Consider the following 27454-nt stretch of genomic DNA (forward strand, 5'->3'; position numbering starts at 1 on the left):
CCCTAGCAGCCCTATTTTTAGTCAATTATTTCCCTCGCCTTGGCATCACTGGAATTTGCTTTTATATTCAGTAACACACTCGGTTTCAGTTAAGCTTCTACTAGGAACGGGTGGACAAAGGAACAATAAATCCATACTTCAAAAATATACCCATACCTTGGCACCAAGGGACTTGATAGATTAATAAAAATGGAAAACAAAAACATCCTGGTATTTTAAGTGACATGAGAAGGAAAGCAATGCCAAGAGCATGTCTCCAGACAACAGCTATTCTACACTAGAAAGTGAAAATTAGCAACTGTGTCTCCAAAGAGTATAAATGAAGAAAGAAGAAAGAAGGTAAAGACAAACAGTGAAGCAAGGAAGAGTCTGCTAATTGGAAGAAAATACAACATATTAATGTACAAATAAAACAACAAGGGAAATAAAAAGGCATGCAGTGTTTCACTGCTAGCAATGAATACTTGGGAGCCTGAAAAGGAAGAGATGTGCAGCTAAAACCCAGAGGCTTAGCAAGTCCTGACTGTATCTGTTACGGTATCTATGAAACCCTTACAGGCTGTATCATTCAAGAATGGTGTATCTGCATGAAACTGGAAACAACAGCAAAACAGCATCATGATAAGCTTTTGCTACATGCCTTTTCTCTAATGAAGCATGGTTCCTACTGATCTGTGGTGAGCAATAACACAAACTAGACAGGCTTACAATCTGAGCAGGTGTAGGTGGTAAAAGGCCCATTTCTGGAACCGGAATCACAGTTGGCCAGCATCCTGGGCCCACAAACATGATCACTGGCAGGGACTGGGCCAGCACTCCACTGTGCCTGTCTGTGCTTAGCCCAGCCCTTCAGAGAATCAAGAACAAGAAGCTTGAGTCAATTTCTTTCTTGTGTAAACCAAATGAAATTAAATGACAAGAGTAAGTGTAGGTAGGACTTAACTTCTACATATGCCTCAACAGTGAGCAAAGTATCAGATTCTGGAACAGGAGAAGGATTCTAGCACAGAAAGACACTGTAAAAAAAAGGATGAGGAAAGGACAAGAGAAGTGCCAGAAAGCCCTTTTGGGGAGGTTAACCTCTGCTTAACTGTCTCTAATTCTGCCTCTGTGTGACAAAAGCCATGAAAGGCAAATGCTGAATGAAATACTTATAAATTGCATAGTCCATTTGATATTTTAATGCATGTCATTGAGGATTTGCCTTTCATGACTTTTGCCAGCAGCATGGGCACTCCTCCAGACAGACAGAAGAAATATTTTTTTCCCTCAGTGTGACACCAGCGATGATGATCTTGTTTGCTGCAAGAGCACAGAGCCTGGTAATGCAGCAGCAGTGACTCTCCCACGCAGCCAGCAGATGTTGGTATGGGGATTCAGCCCTTTCTTCATTGGAGATGCTTTGAGCTTTCAGTCAAAGATAAGGAGGGAAAAGTCCTCCTCCTGTCCTGGGAAAAAATAATTGAGCTAAATGCTAGGTGTTCTACAAGAACTCAAGTCACATATGACAGATATTTGAATTAAACCATTTAAATTACTTTCACTCCACATTTTCAATAACTTCTTAGTGAACATGCCCTCCTTAACTCTGAGATCATCCATCAGCCAGCTCCAGGAGTCAAGCTGTCAAGCTCTTTTGCTGACAAGGATTTTTATATTTTTTTTCCTGGCATGCCACCTCCTTCTAAGTGCTTGAATGAGGATTGCTGAGTTTTGAGCAATTAAACATCCACCCACTTTAAAAAAAAAAAAAAAATACACAACAAAATCCAAACAAACAAAAAACAGGCCACAGTCACTTCTAACTTAACACCATAGCTTCCTCAGCAACATGCCAGAAAGCCCCCCCCTCCCTGCCCCAAAAGGCAAGGGCAGCCCAGGCAGCACTGCAGGGTGTCAGGCTGCCTTCCTCAATACCAGGGATGTGATGGCACCGCCTGCAGCCACACTGCCAATTGCCTGCCAGCCCGAGCACTCGCATATCTGTTGAAAGCCTTATTGTAGGCTTGACAACCATGCCAGCATAAGGCCCTGTGACATTCCAGGAGGAGGGAGGGAGGAAAGCTGCCTGAGCAACTCCCAAACACTTTTTCTGAAGCCATTGGTTTCCCAGGCTTTTGTCTGTAACACTGAATTTCACCCACGACGCCTGGCACCTCGCTGCTAGCAGGGAAAGGCAATTCTCTTCAGGGAAAAATCAGCAACTGCATTTCCTGGGAGTGGAAGTGAATCCTTCCCCTTGACACCATCTACTCAGTGTATCATTTATTTCCTCTCCTTCACAGAAAACAGCTGCAAGGCACTATAAAACAGCACAAAAATTCACGACACCTGGAAAGCCCCTAAAACTCAACCTTTGAAATTTTGGGATGCCTTACTACTTGTCAGTGGTTTTACATCTAGCTTGCTAAAGTGATTATAAGAGATTATTTTCTAAAATACTTGGCATGATTTTAACATACGAAACAGTAATGTAGCCATTTAAAAAATCCATACAGCAAGCACACATATTTCAAACATATTTTCAAAATCAGGTTGCTTGAAAAACAAAACAAAAAAACCACACCTATCTTTCTGTGAAAACTGTACTTGCAGAACTGTATTCACCTCTTCCCAGGGGAAGGCATTTCTTTTTTCTTTTTTTTTCTTTAGTGAGGCCAGGCAAGTAGGTACCATTTCCTCACTGTCTTAAATTAAAGGTTGGAATAGTGCATTTCACCCTCTGGATGAAGAGCTGCTCTGTTGTTTTGATTCAGCCCCCCATAATCTGTTTGCAGAGTTATTGTCAAGGGAGTGGAGGCCCGTGACAGTGACAGTAAAACGTTTAGACTAACTGCTGCAGGGGAGTGGAGGCCTGTGACAGTAAAACGTTTAGACTAACTGCTGCAAACTGAAATCAAAAGTGCAATATGAAAGCCCAACACAAATGAACAAATTGTTCTGCCATATGTGTGTACAGGAGCGATGATGTTTCACCTCTATTTGAGCACTAAGCCTTTGCCTAAGGTGAGGATCTCTGCCCATCTCCTACATGATGCCGACAGCAGTGGTGGGGGTTGGCAGATGTCTCTGATGCACAACAGCCGTCTACCTGCTGGGCACACACACAACAGAAAAATCACACCAGGAAGTAAACTTAAAGCTAGATGATGCTTAGGAGAAACCCCTGCCCTCCCAGACCAGCTCTAGCACTGTAGTGACTGGAGAGCAGGTGAGGGGACAAAGCCGCAGGAGCCCACACTTTGCTACCAGATGAGCTCCGAGAATCTCACCACAGGAATGAATGACGCACAGAGCAAAGCAAGAGTGACACAAGCTTAAAGGTGTTGGGTAATGTAAATTTCAGCCATCTGCCTGAGAATACATGGAGATCGTTTTTAGTTTAACTGGGGCGAGGGGGACAACTGATTCTCGCCAGCATTAATGCAGTTCCCCACAGCATCAGCATATGAAACGTCAGCACTGTAACAGCCTTTAAGAAAATGCTCCTCATACGCCAAGCTCTTTCCATCTCTATTTCCAGCTCTTGAGACCAGCAGCTTAACCTTACTTTCACCTCCCTTTTGTGAGTTCTAGAGGCAAACCACGGGAGAAGAGATGAAAGCTGGGGTATGAGGCCAGTCACTTGAAAACCTGATGCTAGAGAAAGGGCTTCTGAAATGTTAAGGAGACTTCCTGCCATCCCCCAGAGGATTTAAATTCCACTGCCATGAAATATTCTGCTGTTATTAAACAGCCTTCTTTGCTTATGTTTTGGGGCATCAGAAGAGGAAGTGAAACAACATTAGCTGCTTCCTGACTTAATAGAAACCTTGGAACAACCATCAACACACACAATCAAGACTACACAGCGATGTGCATTTAAGTATTTTATCTTTCCAAATAAGCAAAGGAGATTAAGTACTATCTTGCAGTTTTTAAAGAACACTGATTTCCGACCCTGCCATAAAACAAGGACTTGTTGCACAGAATTTTCCTCACAACCATTCATTTAACCAAAGCTTCTTAACATACTTTTTAAGTACAGCATCTGAGAAATGGGGGTGAGGGGGTAGGAAGTGTGTGCAATGGAAAGGCATAAAAATGCAGGATGACCCAGGGCAAGGCTTAACTCCCACGTTAAGCTGTTCATTAGTAACATGAATCAGAGTAAGGGAAGAATAAATGTGAACAAAATGATCATTTTAAATTACTGTTCCCCTGCCTCCCAAAATGAGCCCCCCCCAATCTTGTTTAATGGTAAAAAAAAGAAAAAAAAATATGACTGAATCCCAAGTGGTGAGCAGGACATGAGAAGGAGGAGAGTCCAATTTTTTTCTCTACTGTTATGTAAAATCAGAAAAGGGTTTGGAAAGATGATAGATAGATAGATAAAAGGGGACCACTTGTAAAGGAATGGGGTAGATTTATTAAATTTAATTTCTTTCTGAACTTATAATCTGCCTCAGATATATTACAGAAAACACTTTCAAGTTAAAAAAAAAAAAAAAAATCACTGGGGACATGAAGGCCTCATTGTTTTACCAAAACTTTATATGTCAACACATACACACGAAAAAAATCTTTACCTCCCCTCTGAGACATTAAATCCACACAATGCTTCTTGGAGAGGGTAAAAAGAAAATGTAGGTCAAGATGTTAAGATAGGGATTGCTTCTAAAAGATGAAAGCATAAGAGGACTAAGCTTTCATTCCTTATGTTTCTTTGAGATTTCAAACAGAGTGTTATTTGATAATGGTTTCTTTCAGAAAATTGGAATTTAATATAACTAATTATAAGTTAGAGAATTAATGTACAGCCAGTACTCCAACTGAGCTAGTATACCATGCTGATGCTTTTTACCAGCATGTCCTCAGTGCTACTTATAGATCTTTTTTGCAAATACTAAAAGCAGTCTACTCTCACATTAAGCTGGATGGCCCAAGAGCTTGTGGGAGGAGGGAGTGAAAAAAAGAAGAAAAAAAAATAAATCCATGATCTCTACAGCTGCAACACTGAGCCTGCAGCAACCAGCCTAGAGTTGTTCTCATGGCATGTGGCAGGAACAAACCTTGTTGCTTCAAAGGGAATATAGAAAGCAAGAGGACAAAGACAGAATGAAAAATACAGGTTGCTGGAGAGGAAAAGTACACTGAGAAACTGCAAAAGACATTTTCCTCCCTCCAGGTAAAAGGGAGAAAAAAAGGATGACCATAGACAATGAAGATTGTAGACAAGAGAAAGGGAATACTCCTAATTCTCTGGTATTAACAGAAGTATCCGAGAATTATTTGTCCTATGAGCAATCATAAGCTAAAAATCCTGAACTCCATTTCACAGAGAGCAAGCAGTATAAACAGGAATATCCCTCACAACAGGGACCAGCAGCAGACACAGATAGATTTGGACCAGGAGCAGTTTCTCTGCAATTCAGAAGAAGTCACACATTAATGTTTCAGGGACCTAGACCAGTTTGAGATGCTCCATTTCCAGAGATGGCAAAAAACGTGTTCTTTGGCTTCCAAGAGGCTACAACAGGACAAAACTTGCTCCTTACAGGGCACACTGCCCCTCTCTTTATACTGGGAGAATTCTCCAAATCCTTCTGCTAAACTTGGCACTATCACTCCCAAACCTTGGGGCTGAAGAGTGCTTGCCTTTCCTTAACACATTCCTTCAAGCTGCAGATAACATTAATTTTTATAGAAAACAAAAATTAATCAAAAGGCTTAACAAGCTCCTTCCTATCATGTTTAAACCTTTAGGGAACTGAAGTCTTCTCCTGACAAGAGGGCACCAAAACAGTACTTTTCTATTGCTTTCAAGCTGAGTAGAGATAGAGCTGACATGGAATAAATACACAACTCCTTCATTCTACTCTCTGGCTCCTTTGCCTGAAGAACAACCTGTTCAACCTAGGTCAACAGGGAAAGCAGCCGCTGGACAGAAGCTGAAAGCTATCTTCCTAAAACCTTCATAAAGTATCCAAGTCCTTCATCTGTACTGGCAGAATTTCTCCTAGAAGTAAAAATGCACAAACTACAGAGCAACTTCCTCAGAGAAACTTTCTCAGCAGTCTGTTCCTTTCTAAGTTTTCCTGCAAATTTAATTTTCATGAGACTATCCCACTGAGTCCAAGATTATTTTAGAAGCTTTAAATTGAAATTTACTTAGCAGTTATAATTTTGATCCAGCCAGATGGTAATCCAGAACCATCTCAACATCCTACTACTCTAGGGAAACTGAAGGACTGCAAAACTATTTCTTCCTCATAAAACTCCAATATTCAAGTTTGCAGACAGCAACTTGAAGTCATTTTTCCAATCAGTCAACTATTCTAAAAAAATGAGTCTGCTCTCCTGACTGTCAATGGGAGACACCTAGATCCATAACAGAAAGGTCATTTCTGTGCTAAGCAGTGACTTAACTAACAGCTCATTTATTCCACTTTATGAGCAGAGTATTTGTATATAACCTTGTGTCATGCTCTGGATGTTAATCAACCTTCAAGATTTTGCACACCAGTTTTATTGGAGTGCCATCCATTCTGGCATAAAGGGGACTTTGTACCAAAGAGTCTTCCTCCAACCTAGGAGAGCTCAACATCAGCTTGTGGTTCTACAACCTCTGTTTCACAAAGAACTACTCTTCAGTTCTGGTCTCTTGTTAATTAGATTTTAAATATTCAAGCACACCGACATACAGCATGAATGCAATCTATGAAAGACTGCCTTTAAATCTACAATTGCAAATGGGCTATGTTTATCTACTTAGCTAAGACAGCCTTGTCCATTTTAATTAGAGAAGGTCATTTTCAGGCAAATGTAAACTGGCATTTGAAGTTCATCCCTGCAGGACAATGAGATAAGGCAAAGCTTCTGGGACAGGTTTCCATCTAAATAAAACTTGACAAGTAGTCCCTAACCACAGACCTCGCTGCCGCACAAAAGGCCATCTTCAATTGATTTTGGGGAGGGGGAGAAGAGTAGTGACAAATAGGTTTCAAGAAGATCTGGAATTCAAGACACATTCTGGTAACCTCTCTCTCTTATTCATGGCCTCCACCTGAAGGTAATTGTTGCTGACCTACCGAGATGTAAAGAGGTAGAACAACTATAGTAGAATGCACCAGATTTCATTATGTTGGCAAAATGATAAATGTTCTTTGCTTACTGTCCCATCAAGTAGACTGTCATGTTAAAGAAGTGTTGAGACCTTTCCTTGGAAGAGAACTGGCGTGTTCCTGGACAGATGCACCACAGGAACCAAGAGGAGGAAAGGGGAATCAAGCCCTCCATGCAGACAGTGTAGCAGGAACATGCCTCTCCCTAGCCCTAGCCTGCTCCCATATGAGACCTTGGTTTTGAGGCTCTGTGCAACCCTACCACTTCCTTCTGGCATACAGGGCCAGAGTGAGAGAGTACTTGAAGCTCTGAAATGAGATCCCAACATCACAGCAATGGAGTAGGGGTCAAGAAAAAAAACAGAAGGCAATTACATTCCTCTTCAACTCTCTCAATTCAATACACCTGCATCTGAAATGCTTTAGTACAACCCAGATGCCTTTCCTCAATGTCCTATATGAGAGGATATGTTTCTACCATTGTTCTAACACCCTCTCGCGAACACTGTGATGGCATTTCCACCCTGAAACAGAAAGAAATTTCCCATGTAGTGAAGAAAGGGAATAACCACACTCCCTCTGTGCCATCTTCATCACTTTTAAGGTTCTTTCAATCTCTCCACAGACACAGCAAGCATGACAAAAACACTGAGGTGCTTTGCAGTTACAGTAAACAGACGATCCTTGAAAACAGCTGAAACACTTTCATGAAACACTTTCAGCTTTCACAGCACCAGAAGAGACGACCACTGTCTGAGGGAGGTGCTTTCAGGAAGAACCTGCTTTTAAGGCAACCTGGCTGAAACAAAGCGTGGCAAGGTGAGATTTACCTCTAGCACTTCTGTTTACACACATGCACACAAAGACTAATAAGAGGCTGAACTGAAATATTTTTAAGGCCAACCACTACTGAAGCTGAGTGAGTGATGAATGAAGGGGGGAAAAAAGGCAATTAAATGCTGGTGCAGTCTTTGGGCATTACTCAGAACAGCTGGCTGAGGCCAAATCTTCCGCAGGAAAAGTGGTTTATCTCCTGGCTTCCCAAATTGCTCCAGAGGTCAGCTGTAGAGGTTTCAGGAGTTTGCCAGCTCTGTGCCTCTGTGGGATCCTTGGCAGACTGCTCCAGCTGCGCTCCTTCCAGCTCTTCCCTTTTCCATTTTAGCATATAGCTTGAATAAAGAAAACAAGATGAAGGCTTTCAAAGATAACGCAGTCTTTTGCAAACAGATGGAGAACAAAGGACAGGAAATTCTGAGCAAAGTAAAAAATGAGTGTTGTCTGTTCAAGGCTTATCTGGAATGAGTTAGCCTCTTAGTGGACAGATCTGAAACATCACAGAGTCCTGACTGCAATTGCAATGCTCACTAACAGGCTTGTGGGGGGAGAAAATAGCATGGATAAGGGTGGAAATTCAGCTGCTTCTAACTCTCGGAGATAGAAATTCCTTCAGATGTACCAGAGACAACACCTGCAAGTCAAGTTTGTCACTGCCATCTCCTATCACCCTAAGCACAATGCTTCTACATCTACACCTTTGACTGGACATGTCCTTCACAGTACTAAATTAATTTAAATTGGGAAATAAAGGACATCAAAGGCATATTATTGAAAATGTGCATTCATCTAATTCTGAATACAACATCACATTAACTGCCTCTAATGAATCTGCTAGTCAGACATGCACACACAAGAGAGATTAAAAAATGCATGTGCATTTATTACAATGTAGAGCAATCTGCTATGACTTAACAGTATATGTGCTAAACTGTATTTATTTTCCGGAAAACATCCACCCACAAGCACTGGGAAGTATCAGTTATGTGACTGACCTCTCATTATCACCAGTGATTGAAAGACAACAGTTATTTAAGAACATGTTACTTGGAGATTTTATATCAAAAAGATCCCACCAAAACCAAACTGAAATGTGAAGGTATGAGCTCAGAGCACAGACCAGTCTCCCCAGGCTGTTATAATTTGTAAAATGAACATCACTAATGAAACATGATTGTGTTGTTCAAAAAAGGTGACTGTTTTTTTAATTTGCTTTCACAGAAAAAATTCTATGTTCAAATGTGGGTTGATGACACCTAAAAAGAATAAGGTATCCATCTACTGGCATTTTCAGTTTATTCCACATCCCTACAAGGATTCCCTAATTCAGCTTGATTGGGAATCTGTACATTTAACAAGACCTAGCCTGGGAATGCAGGCAATGGAGGGTATTTGAAGTTAAAAGTAAGGTGCTTTGGCAGCTGCATCAGGCAACTTGTAGAAGTGGCTACTGTGCCCATCAGCAGTTACAGCAACCTGTCACTATATCTCTACTTTTTCTTTAAAAACCACTTTATTGCCAGGGTTGGTGTGATAAGGTTTACAGCACATGACATCTGCTATGAATAAACACAGACTAATGGCCTTAAGAACATCCTGCTGGACGAAATCATTCTCAAACTCCTTCCACTCTTTCAAAATATTTCTAAAATGCCCTCCATGTCAAGGAAAAACTGCTGTGGAGGTTATAAGATGCAAGACAGGCCCTTGAAGACTGAAAATGTACGCTGATACTCTGGAAGTGCTCTACAAAATGTCATCTTGCACTAAGAGCTCACAGATACTGCTTAAAAATCATTAGTAAAAGCCTTATTCAAAGTTAAGCACAGACAGTTTTAGAAAATACAGTTCCCTGGGACTGACTACAGTAAAATATATTACTATATTACATTCTGTGTATATGAAAAACTTCTTTCTGATTTTACTTGTGACACTGATTTTATTTCCTGTTGCATTCCTTTTTCTTACTAGACTATGATGTTTCAATGACTGATTTTTTTCTTTTCCTGCTGCTTCTCTGATTATATCCCTTATTGTCTCTCCTTCAAATTAAAAACACTAGTTATTTATTGCACACTCTGCCAATCATGGGCAATGGCAGAGCAACAGGAATACTGGAATTTAAATCCTTGTTACAACAATCGCTACATATTCCAACCTGCAGACCTTTGGTCTCCACTAGTACACTAATAATGATAAGCACTAATGATGATAAGCACTGGGCATCACACAAGAGGTAACATCAGAACATCAGAAAGAGGTAAAGGATCTTTCTCTCCACTCCCATGCCTTCTGAGAAGTATTGCTCTTAAACAGAGAAGCATTATGCTCACTTTTTCTGAGCATACAGCTGGATTGCTGCCCTCATCTCTACTTTGTGCCTGCGCTTTGTGCAAGTTTTCCATCCCTTTCGATAGCATGATCCAACACTCAAATCATGCTGTGGAACTCAATCACTCACTCCACCTTCAATAGACATTTAATTTTGTTTTGATTCCTATTCAAACTACAAGTTCTCTCTTTACCTCCTCTTAACACAACTCAACAGCAGGAGAAAATGACCAGCAACAACCACCAGTTCTTGTATCCGCAGATCACTGCATGAACCTCATGAACTTCATCCACCCCAACGCATCAGTTTGAAGGACAGTACCCCAAGCAGATCTCTCTGGTTCCCAATAAAAATCTAGCAATTAAAAAACAACCCACAACTTTTAACAAAATTAAACTTCTTTATCTGCCAACCAAATAAATATTTGCGTTAGATGCACCAGCTTTGGATTCTCACTTAATATTGCAGTCAAAAAAACCAGCTTTGCGTAAGTGATGTCTTACTCTAATTTCTATTATAAGCAAACTAGAATTGACAAAATGTACAATTTTTGACAGAGCTGGCAATCCTACTGGGTAAAGCCACCACCATGTTTTTGGCTGTATATACTAGTCAAAAAGATGCCAGGGTGCAACTTTAGGCTGGCTGGCTATTTAATGGCTGCCAAAGACAGAATGAGGCAGCTTGCTTGCCTGCACTCACAGGTCCTCTCCAGACTGCTGATACAAACAAAAAATCCAGGACAGCAGCTATGCTGAACGACCCTGAGTCAAGGAAAACAAGGCTGCTGTTGGGGTTGTCCAGAAAGCTGTTGACTGTTGGGGTTAAGGAAAGTTTTGTTTCATGGACAGTCCATGCAATGAATTTCACCACATCACTGGTGATTTTTTTTTTTTTTTTTTAAGAAATACCTATATCTAACACCTACACTTCTGAAACAGTTTTCAATGGATTTTTAAACTGCACCTGTTTTTTGCTCCTATTTCTGGCAACTGTTGTCCCTTCTAGCATCTGAGGCTGCAGTTAGATGAGACATCTTCATCAGTGCTAAGGCTGTGCTTAAGACAAGCTGACTATGCCAACAAATCAGCTTGTACTATCAAAAGGGAAGAGTCCAGGTTCCTCCTCTTCCACCTGTCAGTCAACTTACTCTGTCCCCTCCTTTCCACCAAATGAGCACTTAGCACTCATTCAACCTCTTGATGAACCTGTATATTTAATTAAACTAGAAGAAAATAATTTATTCTTAAAAATATTTTTTCTAGCCTAGTTTTCTGCCACTTCAGTACACAGCTGTACTGCACAGGCAGATAAATGGCTGAACCAGCACAAGACAAGAGCTGAAAGGAGAGGGGCCAGACCCATCAGCCACTTCCAAACTCTCTCTTGCCTTGCCTCACCCGATTTATATTAGACCTACAATAATTCAGTCTCTTACAGATTATGCACACATCTCTGCGGGTCATTCATTGCCGTTTTCACTTTCCATTACCTACAATTAGCAATATGCAGGGAGACAAGGTTATTTTTAGAATTACTTTGACTAGAAATGCACTTAGGGGCAATAGCAACACTTTTTAGATGGCCGTGAAATGAAGTTTTAAGAAAATTAATTACACAATTCCTCTGTTTCTCTGGTTAAAAAAAAAACCACCTGTGCTATGTTTCAGGGAAAAAGGATGATGAGTGTCTTGCAAGAGAAAATTTTCTGGCAGTCTTGCCAAACAGTGAAATTGTATTAAGACAGGAGCACAATTTGGACATAATCAAATTGGGTAGAGATCACTGAGGGCGTAATTTGACCTGCAGAATTTTTATAAGTGGTGATAATGGAAAAAGCAAAAAGAGCCTGTGTGAGTCGATGAACAAGCAAGCCTTTGGCAGGCTTGAAAATGAATTCTATTCTAAAAAACAAAGAAAGGAAAAGAGATTTGGAAATTTTCAATGGAGCCCAACCCCAACATCCTGTTATTTATTTGTTAATCTTTAAATTCACTTGACAGCAAGCACCAAAGTGAAAGTGATGTTGAGTGCCATGACAAATCTGCTCAAATGCTTATTTTCTGAACCTTTTAGTTGAAAACATCTATATTTAATCACAGTTTAAAACTAGCCAAAAAGGCTGTTTACTCTGAATGTAAAGGGGAAATACTGCAAAGTTGAAAGAGGTATTTCTGTTTCTGCAAATGCATTTTAGAAATCCACTTACACAGACAAGGGTCTTTGGCACACTTACAATCTTCTACTAAAGCTTAGGAGACAGACAGACATTACCCACTGTCAACAAATGCAATTTCACATCACTGACGGAGTGAAAAGCTCCCTAGACAAATGTTAGCATAAAACCTTCTTCCAGTATTTAATTGCAGCCTTCAGAAATAAGAGAGATGAAGTTACCAGCATATTTGAACCATCACAGTGAAAGAAAAGAGCTACTTGCTTGTTCAAAATTAAAGGCTGTGTGGTGGTCCAGCCTGTGTGTCTGCATCAGGGAGGAGGAAGGAGGCCGACACCACTCTGGAGTGGCTGAGACAGCAGAACTGTGACTAGGACCACAGTGTTTTCATCAGCACAAGTGGGAAGAAAAGAGATGTGGCCTCAGCCCAGAGAAAACGTGGTTGCCCTCCTGGCAGCTGCTGCCACCCCCACTTAGTTTGCTTTTGGCAAGTAACACATAGCACTGAGCTGGATCACACAACTTAACTATGTTTAGGCATTTCTACCATGATTGTCACTATTTTTATGCCACGCCGCAGGTACCATGTACAAAGCCAGGGAAAACAGATTTCACCAACAAGTTGGAGTTGGGTGCATCCAGCCCCCACATCACCCTACCACTGGGCACTTTCATTTCAACATGGCATGCTGGGGAGTGTCAACAGAAACTCCCATGCAGGGAGCGGGAAACACTTGAAAATTTGTGCAGCAATGACAAATACAGTTATTTCCAAAAAGCACTTCTACCATGATTGTCACTATTTTTATGCCACGCCGCAGGTACCATGTACAAAGCCAGGGAAAACAGATTTCACCAACAAGCTGGAGTTGGGTGCATCCAGCCCCCACATCACCCTACCACTGGGCACTTTCATTTCAACATGGCATGCTGGGGAGTGTCAACAGAAACTCCCATGCAGGGAGCGGGAAACACTTGAAAATTTGTGCAGCAATGACAAATACAGTTATTTCCACATAGCACTGCTGCCTGCCCCAAGCCAGCCTGTCCAGCCAGTGAGACAACAGCCCAGGATGGGCAGACCCTGGAGTCTGAGCAGGCTGCTGCCACTGGGTTCACCACCACAGTCCTGTCACAGGCTGCCTTGGAGGCTCCTGCCTCTCTGTGCCAAGATGTTTCATTTTTGGAAAAAGCAAACCTCCAACAAAAGTCAATTTAAGGTTTTGTGCACCAACAGCTGAGGGCAGGAGCAGCACAAAGGAGGAAGGGGCACCACAGGTGTCTGGGGGCTGACTATTAACTACATCAAAGTGCTGATGTTGTTCCTTCTCTGGTTAAAGAGCATGCAAAAAAATTAATAAAAAACTTTAACAACCCTAAATCTAAGGTGAAATCTTTCAGAATAGTAAAATGATGTATTTTTACTCATCTCCTGATTTAATAAATGAGGAAGACATCAAACTTCTGCCTTGAACCAAAGCATTGCCTTGCATACATTTGATTTCCTAACTAGAAATCAAATGCTTGTGTTTGCCACAAGCTTAACCTAGCTGGCATGTTTTGGAAATTGCCATTACACCTCTCTAGGACAAAGTATAGTTGCAGAAAATGCACCTTCTGCTTGAATAATTCTAATGTCTGGCTTGTCATCTCTGCAGATTAAGTAATCACCTTAACCAAACTTTGGCACCTTCTCTGTTTACAAGACAGCAGCATTCCTGTATCACATATTCCTTATCACAAGTTTTGAAAAATAGAATATAAAATCTTGGGTCATAAAAATTTGCTTTATTATATACTCTTTTGAGGGTATTAGATCATTCCCATCCACAGAATGCAAGCAATAATTACATCTTTCATTGCTTTTTACAGCCTTATCTCACATGCTAAGCTACACAAGAAGAAAACAATTTCCCAGGGGACTTAGTTTTCCTTTTAGACGAGAATCTTTGAAAATTGGTATCACAATTCCAAACACCAATCCCTATTCTTAAAATCCTAATGCAAATGACAGGCAGCAGTAATCCAAATCACTAAAGATGTCCCTCAGGGTTTTCCAGCACATGACCTTGTTTCCTTAATCAGAGTCCCAGTATCCCATTTAGGGCTGCAAAATATTTCTTGACAACCTGCAGAAGCATCTCCTTCAGATTTTATACTCCCACATACTGGAGACGTACAACACGTAGCAAACAAAGGCATACTGAAGGGTTTCATTCTCTGCTCTGCAAACATCTAGACTCTATATAAACATGCATACAATATATTCACAAATACAACCTGCTCTCCTTACTTTGAAATCCTAGCTTGCGATGGGAAATAAAGAGCAAAGAAAGCAAAAAAATGGTTAGGATGAAAAATAACTTGCAACACGAACATATAAGCAAAAAATTATCAGGTGAAAAGGAGGTATAAAAAAAGGCAAATAAGGAGACCTGCAAACACACCACCATCCCTAAGCAAAATCCTTCTACTTTAATCAGAACCACCTAAGAAACAGTGTGTCAGCCACAAACTGAAAATGGCAGGATTGTTTTCAGGGTAGCAAATATCTTTCATAGTGCAGCAGGGACAGACAAGGTATTATAATACATGTAATCTCCAAAAGTAATTTGAATTTTTATTTATTTTAAATTCCTTTAATCAGAGAGGCATGCAAGTCAGTTGTCTCTGTGCCACCACCAGCCCATCTTACAGTGTGCAGAAACTTTAGTACAGAAAAGATTCCTGTTAATGGGTTCATCTCTCACATTTAATATCAACTTGCTCTTTGTACTATCAAAGAGGCACCATTATTCCAGCTATGAAATCATTAAGTGATACTACTGTACTCACCAACAGAAACACCATTGAAAACATTTTTCATACAATTTATTTGTATCTTGGAAAATGCTAGCAAAGCAACTTTTGTAGCATGCTTATGCAACTTTAGCCTCTTCAAATCCACAAAAACTTAAAAGACATCGGTCACAAGGGTCTAGTGTGTATTTTACTTTCCCCTATTGCCAAAAGTCAGTACCTTCTACTGAAACAAATTACAGGCTGCAAGTCTATAAACAAATAAATTTAAGGCATGACAGTTACAAAACCAGAACAAATAAACTCTCTGCACTACATATGGTGGCAGTAAGCTCAAATCGTGCCTACCTATAGTTGTTCATGGTCCCCTGAGCTGTCAGAAGTACATGAGATCAATCCATGCTTCCACATTAAGCAGGAAGTTCTAAGTGCTTGAACCCCACTTGGACCACTCATTTTCACTCCTGGAAATGGTTAAATTTGCCACGTACTGGAAGGTGATACAATCATTTTTCAGCAGGTGAAGGAGCAACACGCTTCTGAGTTCACTAGGGACAGGGAGAAGGCTGTGCAGCACAAATCCTGCACTGGATGCCACCTTTTTCCTTTATGTTTGCAAGGCAAAGCACCCTAACCAGAATTCAAGTCAGGGGAGCCCTGCTTTACAGAGGTACTGAACACATTTAACTTCAGATTATTCCTGCTATGACTCCCTCTGCCTCGCTCCCTGAGAGCCATGGTTGCTGAATATTGATAAAAAGATCACTCACATAGAACTGTATTTAACTGCTGCTACCTTTTTGGAGTAACAGGCAAGAAATACTGGTTGTGGCCTGCATGTTGGAACAAAGGACACATGCAAGGAAATATTTATTACTTCAATAGCATGAAATCATGGATCCAAGGCTCACCCTTAAAATACAACATTTTCCTAAATTCAAAATAGCTTGGCAATTTCTTAGGATGACATGCTTTTTCCTCTAGTCCACAGAGACCTGTGGATTGGAAATTACATGACTATTTTTTAAAATAGATTAACAAATTGTACATTTAAATAGATTTTTTTAATGTCACTGCACAATATCAATCCTCCTCCCTTTTGCACAGCTTTATTTTTTTTTTCTTTTCCCCTCTGTTTAATGAAACACTCTTCCAAATATCAGTGGATAAAAAGCTTTTGGACAGCAATGTTGAAATACAGCAGTGCTGAGACAGGATATTTAAAGAATCATTTAGCAAACAAAGACAGAATATCATTCTGTGAAAGAGAAAAAGCACAGAATGCCACAGTTGTGAACCCAAGAGGCAAGCTCTGAAGACATGAGCCATGCTGCTGCCAGAGGAAGCCAGTGGCATGTTTCATGTCTGGTACCTGCATCCACACATCATTCCCAGCCAACTGACTTCTCATCTAAGCTGCCTTTGGAGAAACTAGACACCATAAAAATCTCAGTCATCCTGTAACCTGGCACACCATCAAAGCCTCCTAACACACAATTACTGTGCTTCACGCCTTTAGACTTTTTTCCTTTGACTAAACAAAACCCCCACAATGGAGTAAGAAACTTTCCAAGAGAAATTGTGTTTGACAGAAGATCAATGATGCAGAGGTGTTGGAGGGAAAAAAGCCAGTGCTGTTTTGTGTACACCTCCAAGCTTATTAATGGCTTGCTGCTAAAGCTAGATGCCCCTTCCCATCAAATCAGTATTTGATATTATTACTGAACTCAGAAGTCTAAGGCCTTCCTTAATCTCATTAAGGATTTTGCAATTCCTTATGCAATACAGTAGCTTTACCATGCTGCCTGTAGTTATCCAACTGGTCCCCTAGGTTTTTGCCTCACGGGCAATAACACTCAGTGAAAATGCAGTGAAATATGACTCACCATGTCAAAAATGCAAGCTACATATAAATATGAATAATCTACCAAGTAAGCACCCAGCTGCTGCTTTAATGCATTAGCACATGTATAGTTATGCACATGCCTAAAAGGAACTGCCATAAACGTCCATAAAGAAACAAATAAGCTCTTGTGGGTGAAAAGAAAACTGTAAACCTGCCCAGAAATCTGAATCCTACTAGTCATCACTTTCAAGGTTCAAGCCAGTATGACAAAGCCTTTTCAAGAAATGTTCCTGCGTCAGGGAGTATTGGAAAAAGACGTGCTTTATATTCACATCTCAAGACACCATGGCTTTTTTAAGCAAGCTGGAAGGGGGAGCAACAAATAATAAACAGCAAAAGGTTTAAATAAATAAAAATAAACTTATTTCAACTCCCTGCCACCTAAGCTGATCTGCATCTCCTTTTGAAACTTTTAAACACTGCTCTGTGATTGGCTAAACTAGGCAGTCCAATATCCCAGCATTTGTATCCTCTCAGTTCTTCTAATCTTTTTATGTAGGTCCTAGGCTACTTCACACCTCTGGACAACAGACAGGATGGACAGAGATCACCCCACAATTACAGACTCTGGTTAGCCAATTTCTTTCATCTAAATGACAGAGGAGGTAAATTCTGTCTGACTGTCCTCCCCAAGATTAACTGAAGCCAATTACCTTTAAATGGATACCTTCTCTGTCCACACAGCTCATCAGGGAGCAGAGCAACCAGAAGGACCTCCTTTCTACTGAACAGCAGCCTGTCCCTGTCCTCCTGACTGACACCTACCCTCCACCCTGACTCCCATCTCAAATGGTTCGCCAGAAACTGAAACATATGGATTCTTCAAACTAGGCATTTTAAACACTTCAGAAACAAGCTCTTCTGTGCAGATCAAAAGGGCACAGTGCTTGCCAGATGGTGCACTGCCCTCCTTCCTCACTCCAGCAGAAGAACCACAATGAAAAGGAGTGAGCCCTCCCAGCAGCACCGCAGAGGCAGCTCACCGTTCACTGCCTTGAGGCTTCCACTAATGCCATCGCCGTGCTGCCGCTTCTGTGCGTTCTTGAACTCCTTCAGAGATAAATAAAGGACCTTCCGCACCACCCTCTCCTCTGACCAGGGAATCCCATCGCTGTCATCCTGAAGAAGACAGAAATGGAAAGCAGACATTAGTTGCATGCAGCTGAAACACAAACAAAACAAAAGCTGAGGGTACACATTATTTTTAATTAAAAAACAAAACAAAACAAAAAAACCCACAATACCTCACAGGAGAAATTTATCACAGCCAGGAAGTGCTCTTCCAGATAATTGGGGGTGGGGCACTAAATCAAAGGTTGCAGAAATTTTAGAGATAAGTTTTGTAAACTAACTTCTCTTGTTGCCATTATCATCTTGGTTAGTGCCACTTGGCTCAGGTTGTTTTTTTTCCCCCAGTGGTTTAGTGATTTGCATTTATTGCAGCGTTACAATTAAGTTGTACATTGATAACAGTGAAGTTACTCTGAATTTATCTCAGTGTAAAGCCAAGTGGAATGTGGCCCACAGAGTATATGTTTTCTACTTTATTTTTAGGAGATAAATGCTATATTGCCAAAAGTAATACTAGTGTATGTCATATTCAGTACTTGCTTTAGTTAAAAGACTAATTCCCTGGAAAAGCATTTCCCTAAAGCCTTTAGCATTCAAATAAATTTAGTCAGCAAATTGATATAAAGACATAAGTGAGATCAGGTAAGTCATCATATTTTCATAAGCTCTATAATTATCTTTGGGTCTTTAAAAATGACTGTTTGAGCACTTTTGCCCTTGAATTCCTCCAGGGCTGCAACATTGCCAAGCAAAAAGATTAACATTTATAGGCAGGCCTTATATAGGTAAGTATACCACAGCATACTGCCACACTACACTGGAAACCCCAAAATCCCCATCAGCGATTCCCACCAAGAGGCAGGAGAGTTTACACCATCCTGTGTGTTAAAGAAGTGACCAACATCGTTAACTTAAATAAATAAACAAATGCACAGAATCACAGAACTGTTTGGGCTCGAAGGGATCTTTAAAGGTCATCTAGTCCAATCCCCCTGCAGTGAGCAGGGACATCTTCAACTAGCTCAGGTTGCTCAGAGCCCCCTTCAACCTGACCTTGAATGCTTCTAGAGATGGGGCGTCTACCACCTCTCTGGGCAACTTCTTCTAGGTAGTAAAAAATTCCTTTGTTACTAGTCTAAATCTACCCTCTTGCAGAGTAAAACCACTACCTATTGTCCTGTCACTACAGACCATGCTAAAAAGTTTATTCCCATCTTTCTTATAAGCCCCTTTAGGTACTGAAATGCCACAATAAGGTTTCCCTGGACCATTCTCTTCTCCAGGCCAAACATTCCAACCCTCTCAGCCTTTCTTCATAGGAGAGGTGTTCCATCCCTCTGATTGTTTTTGTGGCCCTCCTCTGGACCTGCTCCAACAGGTCCATGTCTTTCCTGTGCTGAGGACTACAGAGCTGGATCCAGTACTGCAGGTGGGGTCTCACAAGAGTGGAGTAGAGGAGCAGAATCACCTTTCTCAACCTGCTGGTCACACTCCTTTTGGTGCAGCCCAGGATACAACTGGCTTTCTGGGCTGCAAGCACACATTGCTGGCTCACATCCAGCTTTTCATCCACCAGTACCCTCAGGTCTTTCCCTGCCACTCTGCTCTCAATCCCTTCATCTCTCAGCCTCTGCTAATACCAGGGATTGCCCCAACCCTATGCACAGGACCTTGCACTTGGCCTTGTTGAACCTGGTGAAGCCCACATGAGCCCACCTCTGTCTGCAAAATAAGAATAGTTTAGGGTGACCATTGATAGCTTTTTCCTTGCTTCTCTAGCAAGATAGTGGCACTGAGCTGCTGAATTGTGATCAAAACCATTCCCCTCTAGAGAAAAAAAAACTGTATGACAAATTACAGGGAAGGGGGATGAGGAAGACAGCACAATGAGTGCCATGAAAGCAGCCAGCATTTTGGCAGTGGGATGTGCATTTTGCACAAGGGACTATACTTTGAAGAAGGCTGAGCTATGTCCCGGGAAGCTTTAGAGTGCAGGCAGCTTTGAGCCAAGAAAACAAACTTTGGAACCCAATGCCTTCAGCAACAACAACAACAAAAATAAATCTCCATGCAAGCATTTAAAAGAACTGGTATATCCAGCTATTTTGACAGAGATTTACACAAATAACCCCAGCTTACCATTCTGCTGCCAACACAATTTCAGCTATAACCAGAAGAGACACTAAATGCAGGAGGGCCTGCTTGATTTTAACAAAGTCTGCCCAAAGACACCCCCATTTTGGGTCCCACTGACTGGCAGGTACAGAGAGGAAATTTGGACAGGAATCCCACTGACAAGGGCCTGGCAATTTCTCATGTATTTCTTTTGTCACAGAACTTACTTATTAAACCTCAATGGAATCATGTTCAGTTAGGAAGTTGGCCTAAACACCTCTGGCACCTGTCTGTGTTATGGTGACAGGCCTGCAGACACCACTCATTCCCTTCACCAGCATTTGTATAAATTCCTCATATAATGGGCAACAGACATGAGGAAGAGGATGAAGAGCCCTCTGGCCAGGCTCACTGCTTCTGACCAAAGCCTAGATGAGTCATACACAAACCGTAACAAGAGGCAACATAACCTGTATTTTGATATCATTTAATACTGGCACACACAAGACATGTGTAATGACTGAGCCCAGTTAATATAAGCTGTACTCAAGAGATATGCTGCTTCCCTCAACCCATCAGCCTGAGGCCTCTCTCCTGTGAAACACCAGGCCCTCCTGAATAAATCCCTTCCTCCACCAGACCCTGCAACCCCCAAGGAGCTGAAAGTTGCACGAAAACACCCATCAGTTCCTGATCCCACTGGCTCTTTTATCTCTGCTAGAAATGCATTCAAAAAACCTTAAAAAACAAATAAATTGATCACGCTTAAACCCACTCTGTCATGACAGCTTACTGTGAGGAGCACCAGGCAGCATTCACTGATTCAGTAGCAACAGGGTGAAACCTGCTGACAGGACTGATCTTTAAATTGACATACACGGACCAAGCACCAGACTGCAGTGGGTAAGTGACCTCTGGCAGGTACAACTCATGCCCAGGACACACCAGTTACAGACCCTCTTGCAGGAGGGAAGGAGATGATCACCGCACACCAGAGACATCTGGTCTTAGGCCATCCCCTCAAAGTATTTCTGTGAATGGCCTGAAATCATCTCCCTTTCCACAGACAACACACTGGACACGCACAAGGACGGCATGCAACCTGGCACCCTATTTTCTGAAGGACAATGCCACTGAGATGTTTTTCTGGTGCCAATTCAAGGCTCCATCCCCGCCGCAGCAGATACTCCTGCTCTCCCGCCAGCCCCAGGCCTGCAACCAGCAAAGAAATGGGCCTCAGCGGGCAGAAAGAAAAACCTCCCTCAGCAGCACCTGAAGCGACACAGTAACATTTCACACTCACGGGGCTGTAAAACTCAAGGTGAGCCATACTGGCTTTGCCCCCCTCTATAATAATCGCAGCACTCACCACAGACCCAGACAGGGAAGTCTCTCCACACCAGGGCTCCCACCAGCCCAGCTGTGTGGAGGCTGCGGTTGCTGCCCTGCCTATACCAGGTCGCTGTGGGCTTTCCCCAACACCAGCTGCTCAGCTGAAAAAGGCAGGACCTCACGTTCCCCAACTCCATGCTATCCAAGGTCAGCAAAACAAGGGCTTTGCCACTGCCAAAGCATGCATTCATTCACATGGCTCCACAGCAATAAAAAGGTTTCACAATCGTCGACGACGGCATCTTCCCCAAGCCTGCGGCACAAGAGCAGCCACAAGTCGGAGAGCAGCTGACTCAGAGCCCAGCTGAGCTTCTGCTCCTCCGGCGAGGCAGTTCCAGCTCCCAACACGTTTAACCATAATTACGTGGGTCAGATGGTCCCCGTCTCGTCACGCCAGCGGAGGGAGAGCCCCTGTGTGCCCTGCTCTGCACTCACACCACCAGTAACTTCCAGAGTTCTCTCACTTTAGCAAAACAACACGCACATGCACCCAGAAACATCCTCAAGTGAAAGCCTGAAGGAATTTAATGTATGTAACTTCTGAAAAGCAAACACACACACAAAAACACTTCAAAGGGACAGACTCGATCACTGCCTTTAATTACTTCCACAGTGAGTAGGAATTTGATAATAGATGGCTCTCAAGGCTGGCAGAGAGGGGTGTAATATCCAACAGCTGGAACTCGAATTCACAAAAATGTAAGACAGAATTAAAGAACAATTTCTGCAACTGTGCAAGTTATTAGCCATTGAAATGACTTACAGGGAACTAATGGATTGTCCATTATTGACTTAGACCCAAAAAAGGACTGAAAAACATCTTTAAACTGTAGGTTCATCAGCACAAGCCCACAGGCTTTAGTGTGCAGACAGTCAACCACGATTATTTCTGCCAACCATTTTGACAGCAAGATTAGTTTATAAGCTCGGTTAAAAAAAAAGTAGCAGACACAAACAACCAGGGAAACCCTGGGGCAGAATTAAGAAACAGAACTGCATCATTTCCTTTAAACTGCTAAAAAAATTAATCATTCCACCGCCTTTGTTACACTGTTGCAGGGAACCACAGGTCAGACAGTTATTTATCTGAACTTCAGCTACCAGGGCAGCCAAGCAACAGGTTAGCAAGTTCAGTCTGAGAGGACAAGGAAGATGAGAATAATCTCTGTTTACCTATGCAGTACATTCATGCACAGGATGCTACCTCAAAGATAGCAGAGCAGCTGGTCTTTTATACTATGTGGCTGGCAGCTTGCTTTCAGCTCTAGAGTGCAACAGGGCACTGCCACATACTGGTAATTTGGGAAGTAATGTATATATACATGCACACATCTTTTTGCCATGTGCACACTAAATGTATATAATCCATTACCTATACAATACACATATATTATTGTGTATCCAAACTAAAATGTGTATGCATTACTATAATTACATATAATGTAAACATAAATATACGTATATATTACTGTCAATAATGTCCATCAATATATAATGTGCGAATATTTGCAATGAAATGAAAACGTGCACCACCTGTACCTTTCACCATTCACCTACAGCTTAGCTCGCACATGTGGTCTGCATAGAGCCTTCTTATTTCTGAAGTTATACTTAGATCAAAAAAAACCCAAACAAACCAACCAAAAAAAAAATAATAAATCACAAAACAAACAAAAAAAAGACCCAACAACAACAAAAAGCACAAAACTAAACCCAACCAAAAGCGAGCAGTGAAAAGCAGGCTTCACCCCACCTCCTGGGTAGGTGAAACGTCAGCCTGAAGTAAGAGCCGCTGCTGCATGTTGCTTTTGCTCCACAAGCTACAGGAGAAGCACATACAAGCACACATGACTCCAGCTTCTCCGTTCATTCATGGCCAGATACAGCATTCTCCAGCCTGGCCCAGCCTTGCCTTAAGCAAACGGGAGTCAGAGTTCACGGGGTGAAACAGAGCTAGAACAAGGGAGAATGCATGCAGCACTCCACGTTATTTGTTTTGCTTTTATGTAAATACTTTAACAGCAGTGATGGTTTTATTTGAAAAGTCAGGACTTTGTAAGGTACAAAGATACTTGTAAGCATGTGTGTTATGACTCAGTGTGGCTGGCGCGTTTCCAGCTCTCTCTTTGGGTCTTTCCCAAGCACGCATCTCCTAACCCCATTCTTCATGCCAGGTTGCAGAAAGCAAAACAAAAAAACACAAATACCCTCTTTTTTCTGTTTCCAGCACTGCAGCCAATGCTTGGTTAAAATCACTGTGGCACCCAATGCCCTAAATGAATATGCTTTCATGGTTCAACAGCCCCCAGAGAGTCTTTCCTGCAGATGTAAGAAGGTCATTTTGAAGCAATGGGGAAAATAAACCACAAGCTTCTACCCTTTCCTCAAGGATATTTTTGAAGAACTATTTCAAAGGGTGTTTTTTTCTGTGTTTAGTTAGCAACAAATCAAAAATGTGTCTTTTGCATGAAAATCAGACAACACATTTTCAGAGATTATATCAATTACTTTTCAGCTGAAGGACCCAAATGGAAATATTTATTAGATTCAAGACCTGCAACAGATTTTTGCCTTTTGGCTGTACATTATCAATGGAAAAGAGTTATACCTGCTTTTCTTAACAGAAACTGGTGGAAAACCTAGATACACCTTTCAAGGCTGAAAGAGATCTACTGTGCAGTTTTGGGTGAGTTACTGCTGCTAAGTGCGATGAGATGCTTATTAATTTACAAAGCCCACTTCCTCAGCTGATGTATGGCAGGAACTGCATGAATCTCATGAAAAAGTGCAAAGGCTTCCTACTACATCAACACACATACTTCCCCGGTTGTGTTAGCAGGGGTCTCTCCATTGTATTGCAAAATCCCATCAACCTTCTCACCACCCTGAATGCACACCGTACTCACAGAGGAAAACCCCAGCGTGGGACCATTGGTGCAAACTCTCTACATAACTTGCAGGAGCAAGTGCATCCTTCAGCAAACAGATGGCAGAAGCTCTTATCAAGCAGAAACTCCTAGGAAAAGTTAGAGCTTCCAGGGTAACAATTTGAAACCAGACTCTAATATATTCAACTGAAGCCATGTAAACAAAGATTTTTGGCTCCTTCTGCCAGCTCTCATGCTGCTTTGACTTCTTACAGCCAAGCACAGTATAGTGAAAAGTGGATATACCCATATATACTCATAGTAATAATCTTGCAGTCTCTTGCTTACTATCAAGGTCCATGCACTCTCTTTTCCTCTCAGAATAAAGTTCACACTTATTTAATATTTAACCTTTTAATCAAGTTTAACTCTCCATAGAGGTTGTAGCAGCTTCTCATTTAAAATAAACTGCTTATATTCAGTGAGAAAAAATAAAACCTCATGAATGGCTTAAGTTGATGAAGATTGATACAGCTTGGAGACTTTATAGTACAGTGACTCATGCCTTCTGGAAAATGTAATCTGTTCTGTCTAGTTTAGGAAAACAGGTCATGTTTTTAAAATGTGATAACTAACATGAAGAAAGGGGAAATTTTCTTTATTAATGGTTCTGTTATAGCATTTAACTGTATCTGGTTAATTATAGCAACTTTTTCCCTCATACTTCCAGAAAACTTCCCCTAAGAACTCGCATTACGTTACAGCTCTTGACGACCAGAACTAACATTAACATAGCAAAGAAACGATGGAGGAAAATAAAAATATCTCTTCTTCCTGCTCCTGCACTTCTCATACAGCTTTCATCACCTGTGATGTCCCATTGGTTTGCACTTGTTCACCAGCTCCTGCTGCACCAGGGATTGTGTTTTCTCTTTTCAGACCAAATTCTTGTAAGAAAGAGCAGCATGGGAGAGCAAAGCTCTGGTTTTTGGGTCACTAAAGGCCTCAGGCACTTTTGAGCCCAGGGAGCTTCAACCTGCTCTTGCAAGAATACATTAGGATAGAAGAGTTACAGTTGCAATTTTCAAAACACAAGTTGCTAGCGGCTCCATACAGGGACACAGAACTGAGGCATGAGGGAAATATTTAAAAATAGCACGTTCATATGTTAACTGTTTCTTTCACACAAACTCAGGGGTCTTGGTGATGTTTCTGCAGCTCTAGAAAACTACTACTCAATATGAAACCAGTGAAAGCCTACAAGACATTAACTGTTTCCCATGTTGGTCTGCCAAGATAAACACCTTTTTAAGAAAAGGCTAGACACAAACAAATTCAGAATAAAGCCAGGTCGGAAGTTTCCTAATTTATCAACTTACAGCAGGACTTCAACTCTCACGGATACACTGGTTCTACAGCTATGACTTCCTTAAACCTGACCAAGAATCTAATCAACCATTTTGCACTGAGAGCACCAGAGCTTCAGGCTCTGATGAGAATCAGCAACACAGAGAAGCAAGCCACAAAAAGCCAAGGGTGGCAGAGTACTGGGAGAAAGAGGTGTGAAGGTACAATAGAATTATTTAGACTGGGGGAGCTGTTTTCATAACCAGCTTAAGCAAATTCACCTGCTGCCATGTGGGATGTACCTGCCCAGCTCTTTTACCAGCACTAGCCCTCATGCAGCCATTTGACCATCTTGACTGGGGAAAAGAGTTGAAATCTCACCCCAAGGCAAGAAAAATTATTATTTTCAGCCAGATCAGCTACCTGACTACTAACCATGTGGCCATAGGGGAGCTGCTGCTGGGGCAGGGAGAAAGGCAAGAATGACTTAACAACAACCCACACTTGAGGGATGCAAACCCATCATGACACCAATCCATTATGATCACCATATGAAAGGGAGTGCATCACAGGTGATCTTCAGGAATCCAAAATCACTTTGCTGAAATGTAACTATTGTATTGATGTAAATACTGTATTAATATCTCACTGCATTCAGATGAACCATGTCCCTTTTTTCCATGATGAATCATTTATTTTAGGGCAGTGAAAAAGAAGTATAGAGGGGGTTATGTGTCAGAGGGACAGAGCCTGTAACATTTCAGGTAGGTCACAATCTGACAACATACCATCTTCTGTCTGACTGTCACTTGTTGGCAATTTATGCCTGAGCAAAAGTTCTAACTTGATAAAGAGGTTCCTCATTTTGTGCTCTCTTAAAAAAAAAAAAAAAAAAAAGGAACTTCTCCTAAAATGCACACTGAATTGTGTTTGAAAAGGTATGCTGTACACAGACATATGCCTCCCAGGCAGAAATCAAAATAACTTAAGCATCATTTCCCAAGTAGGTGAACAGGCTCTTCTTGAAAGAAAAACAAACAAACCGACCTGATGGAGGACACTCACACTGCATGTCTTCACTTCACTGAAACACCATGAAATAATGTATACTTATCTTTGATTACAGACTATTAAAAAACTACAGCTGAAATTGGATTAGAAACTTCTGCTGAAAAACAATTTATTGCATAACACAACTCTGACAGCCTGGGTTTCTGGCCACCAACTGAGCCTTTACCAAAAAATGCTGGGCAGCTGCCAAATCAGCTCTTTGAGTCTTGGTATGTCCGACATCTGAGACAGTAGTCAAGGCAGCCACATGTCCTGTGCCATCCACAGCCCTGCACTTTCATGGTTAAATGGTACTGTCAAAGAACTGAGCAGTAGGAGCCATTAAACACACAAAGGTAGAAATCTCCTGCAGCTGTGGATCTGACAACTCTGATCACCCTGCAGAAGACAGAGGCCCCAGCCGGATTATTTTTTTTTCAGGATCTGGTATGAATCTGAATA

General features: G+C 41.6%; 1 protein-coding gene across 1 annotated transcript in view; it reads right to left on the reverse strand.

The window, feature by feature from the left end:
- JARID2 (jumonji, AT rich interactive domain 2) overlaps positions 1-27454 on the reverse strand; it is a 226055-nt gene that overhangs the window by 109776 nt on the left and 88825 nt on the right. The window contains 1 exon segment of the mRNA XM_010000948.1: positions 18134-18269. Coding sequence (XP_009999250.1) covers positions 18134-18269 — 136 coding nt within the window.

This window comes from Chaetura pelagica, unplaced genomic scaffold, assembly GCF_000747805.2.
Source record: "Chaetura pelagica isolate M959 unplaced genomic scaffold, ChaPel_1.0 scaffold104, whole genome shotgun sequence".
In the NCBI taxonomy this organism is placed as follows: domain Eukaryota; kingdom Metazoa; phylum Chordata; class Aves; order Apodiformes; family Apodidae; genus Chaetura; species Chaetura pelagica.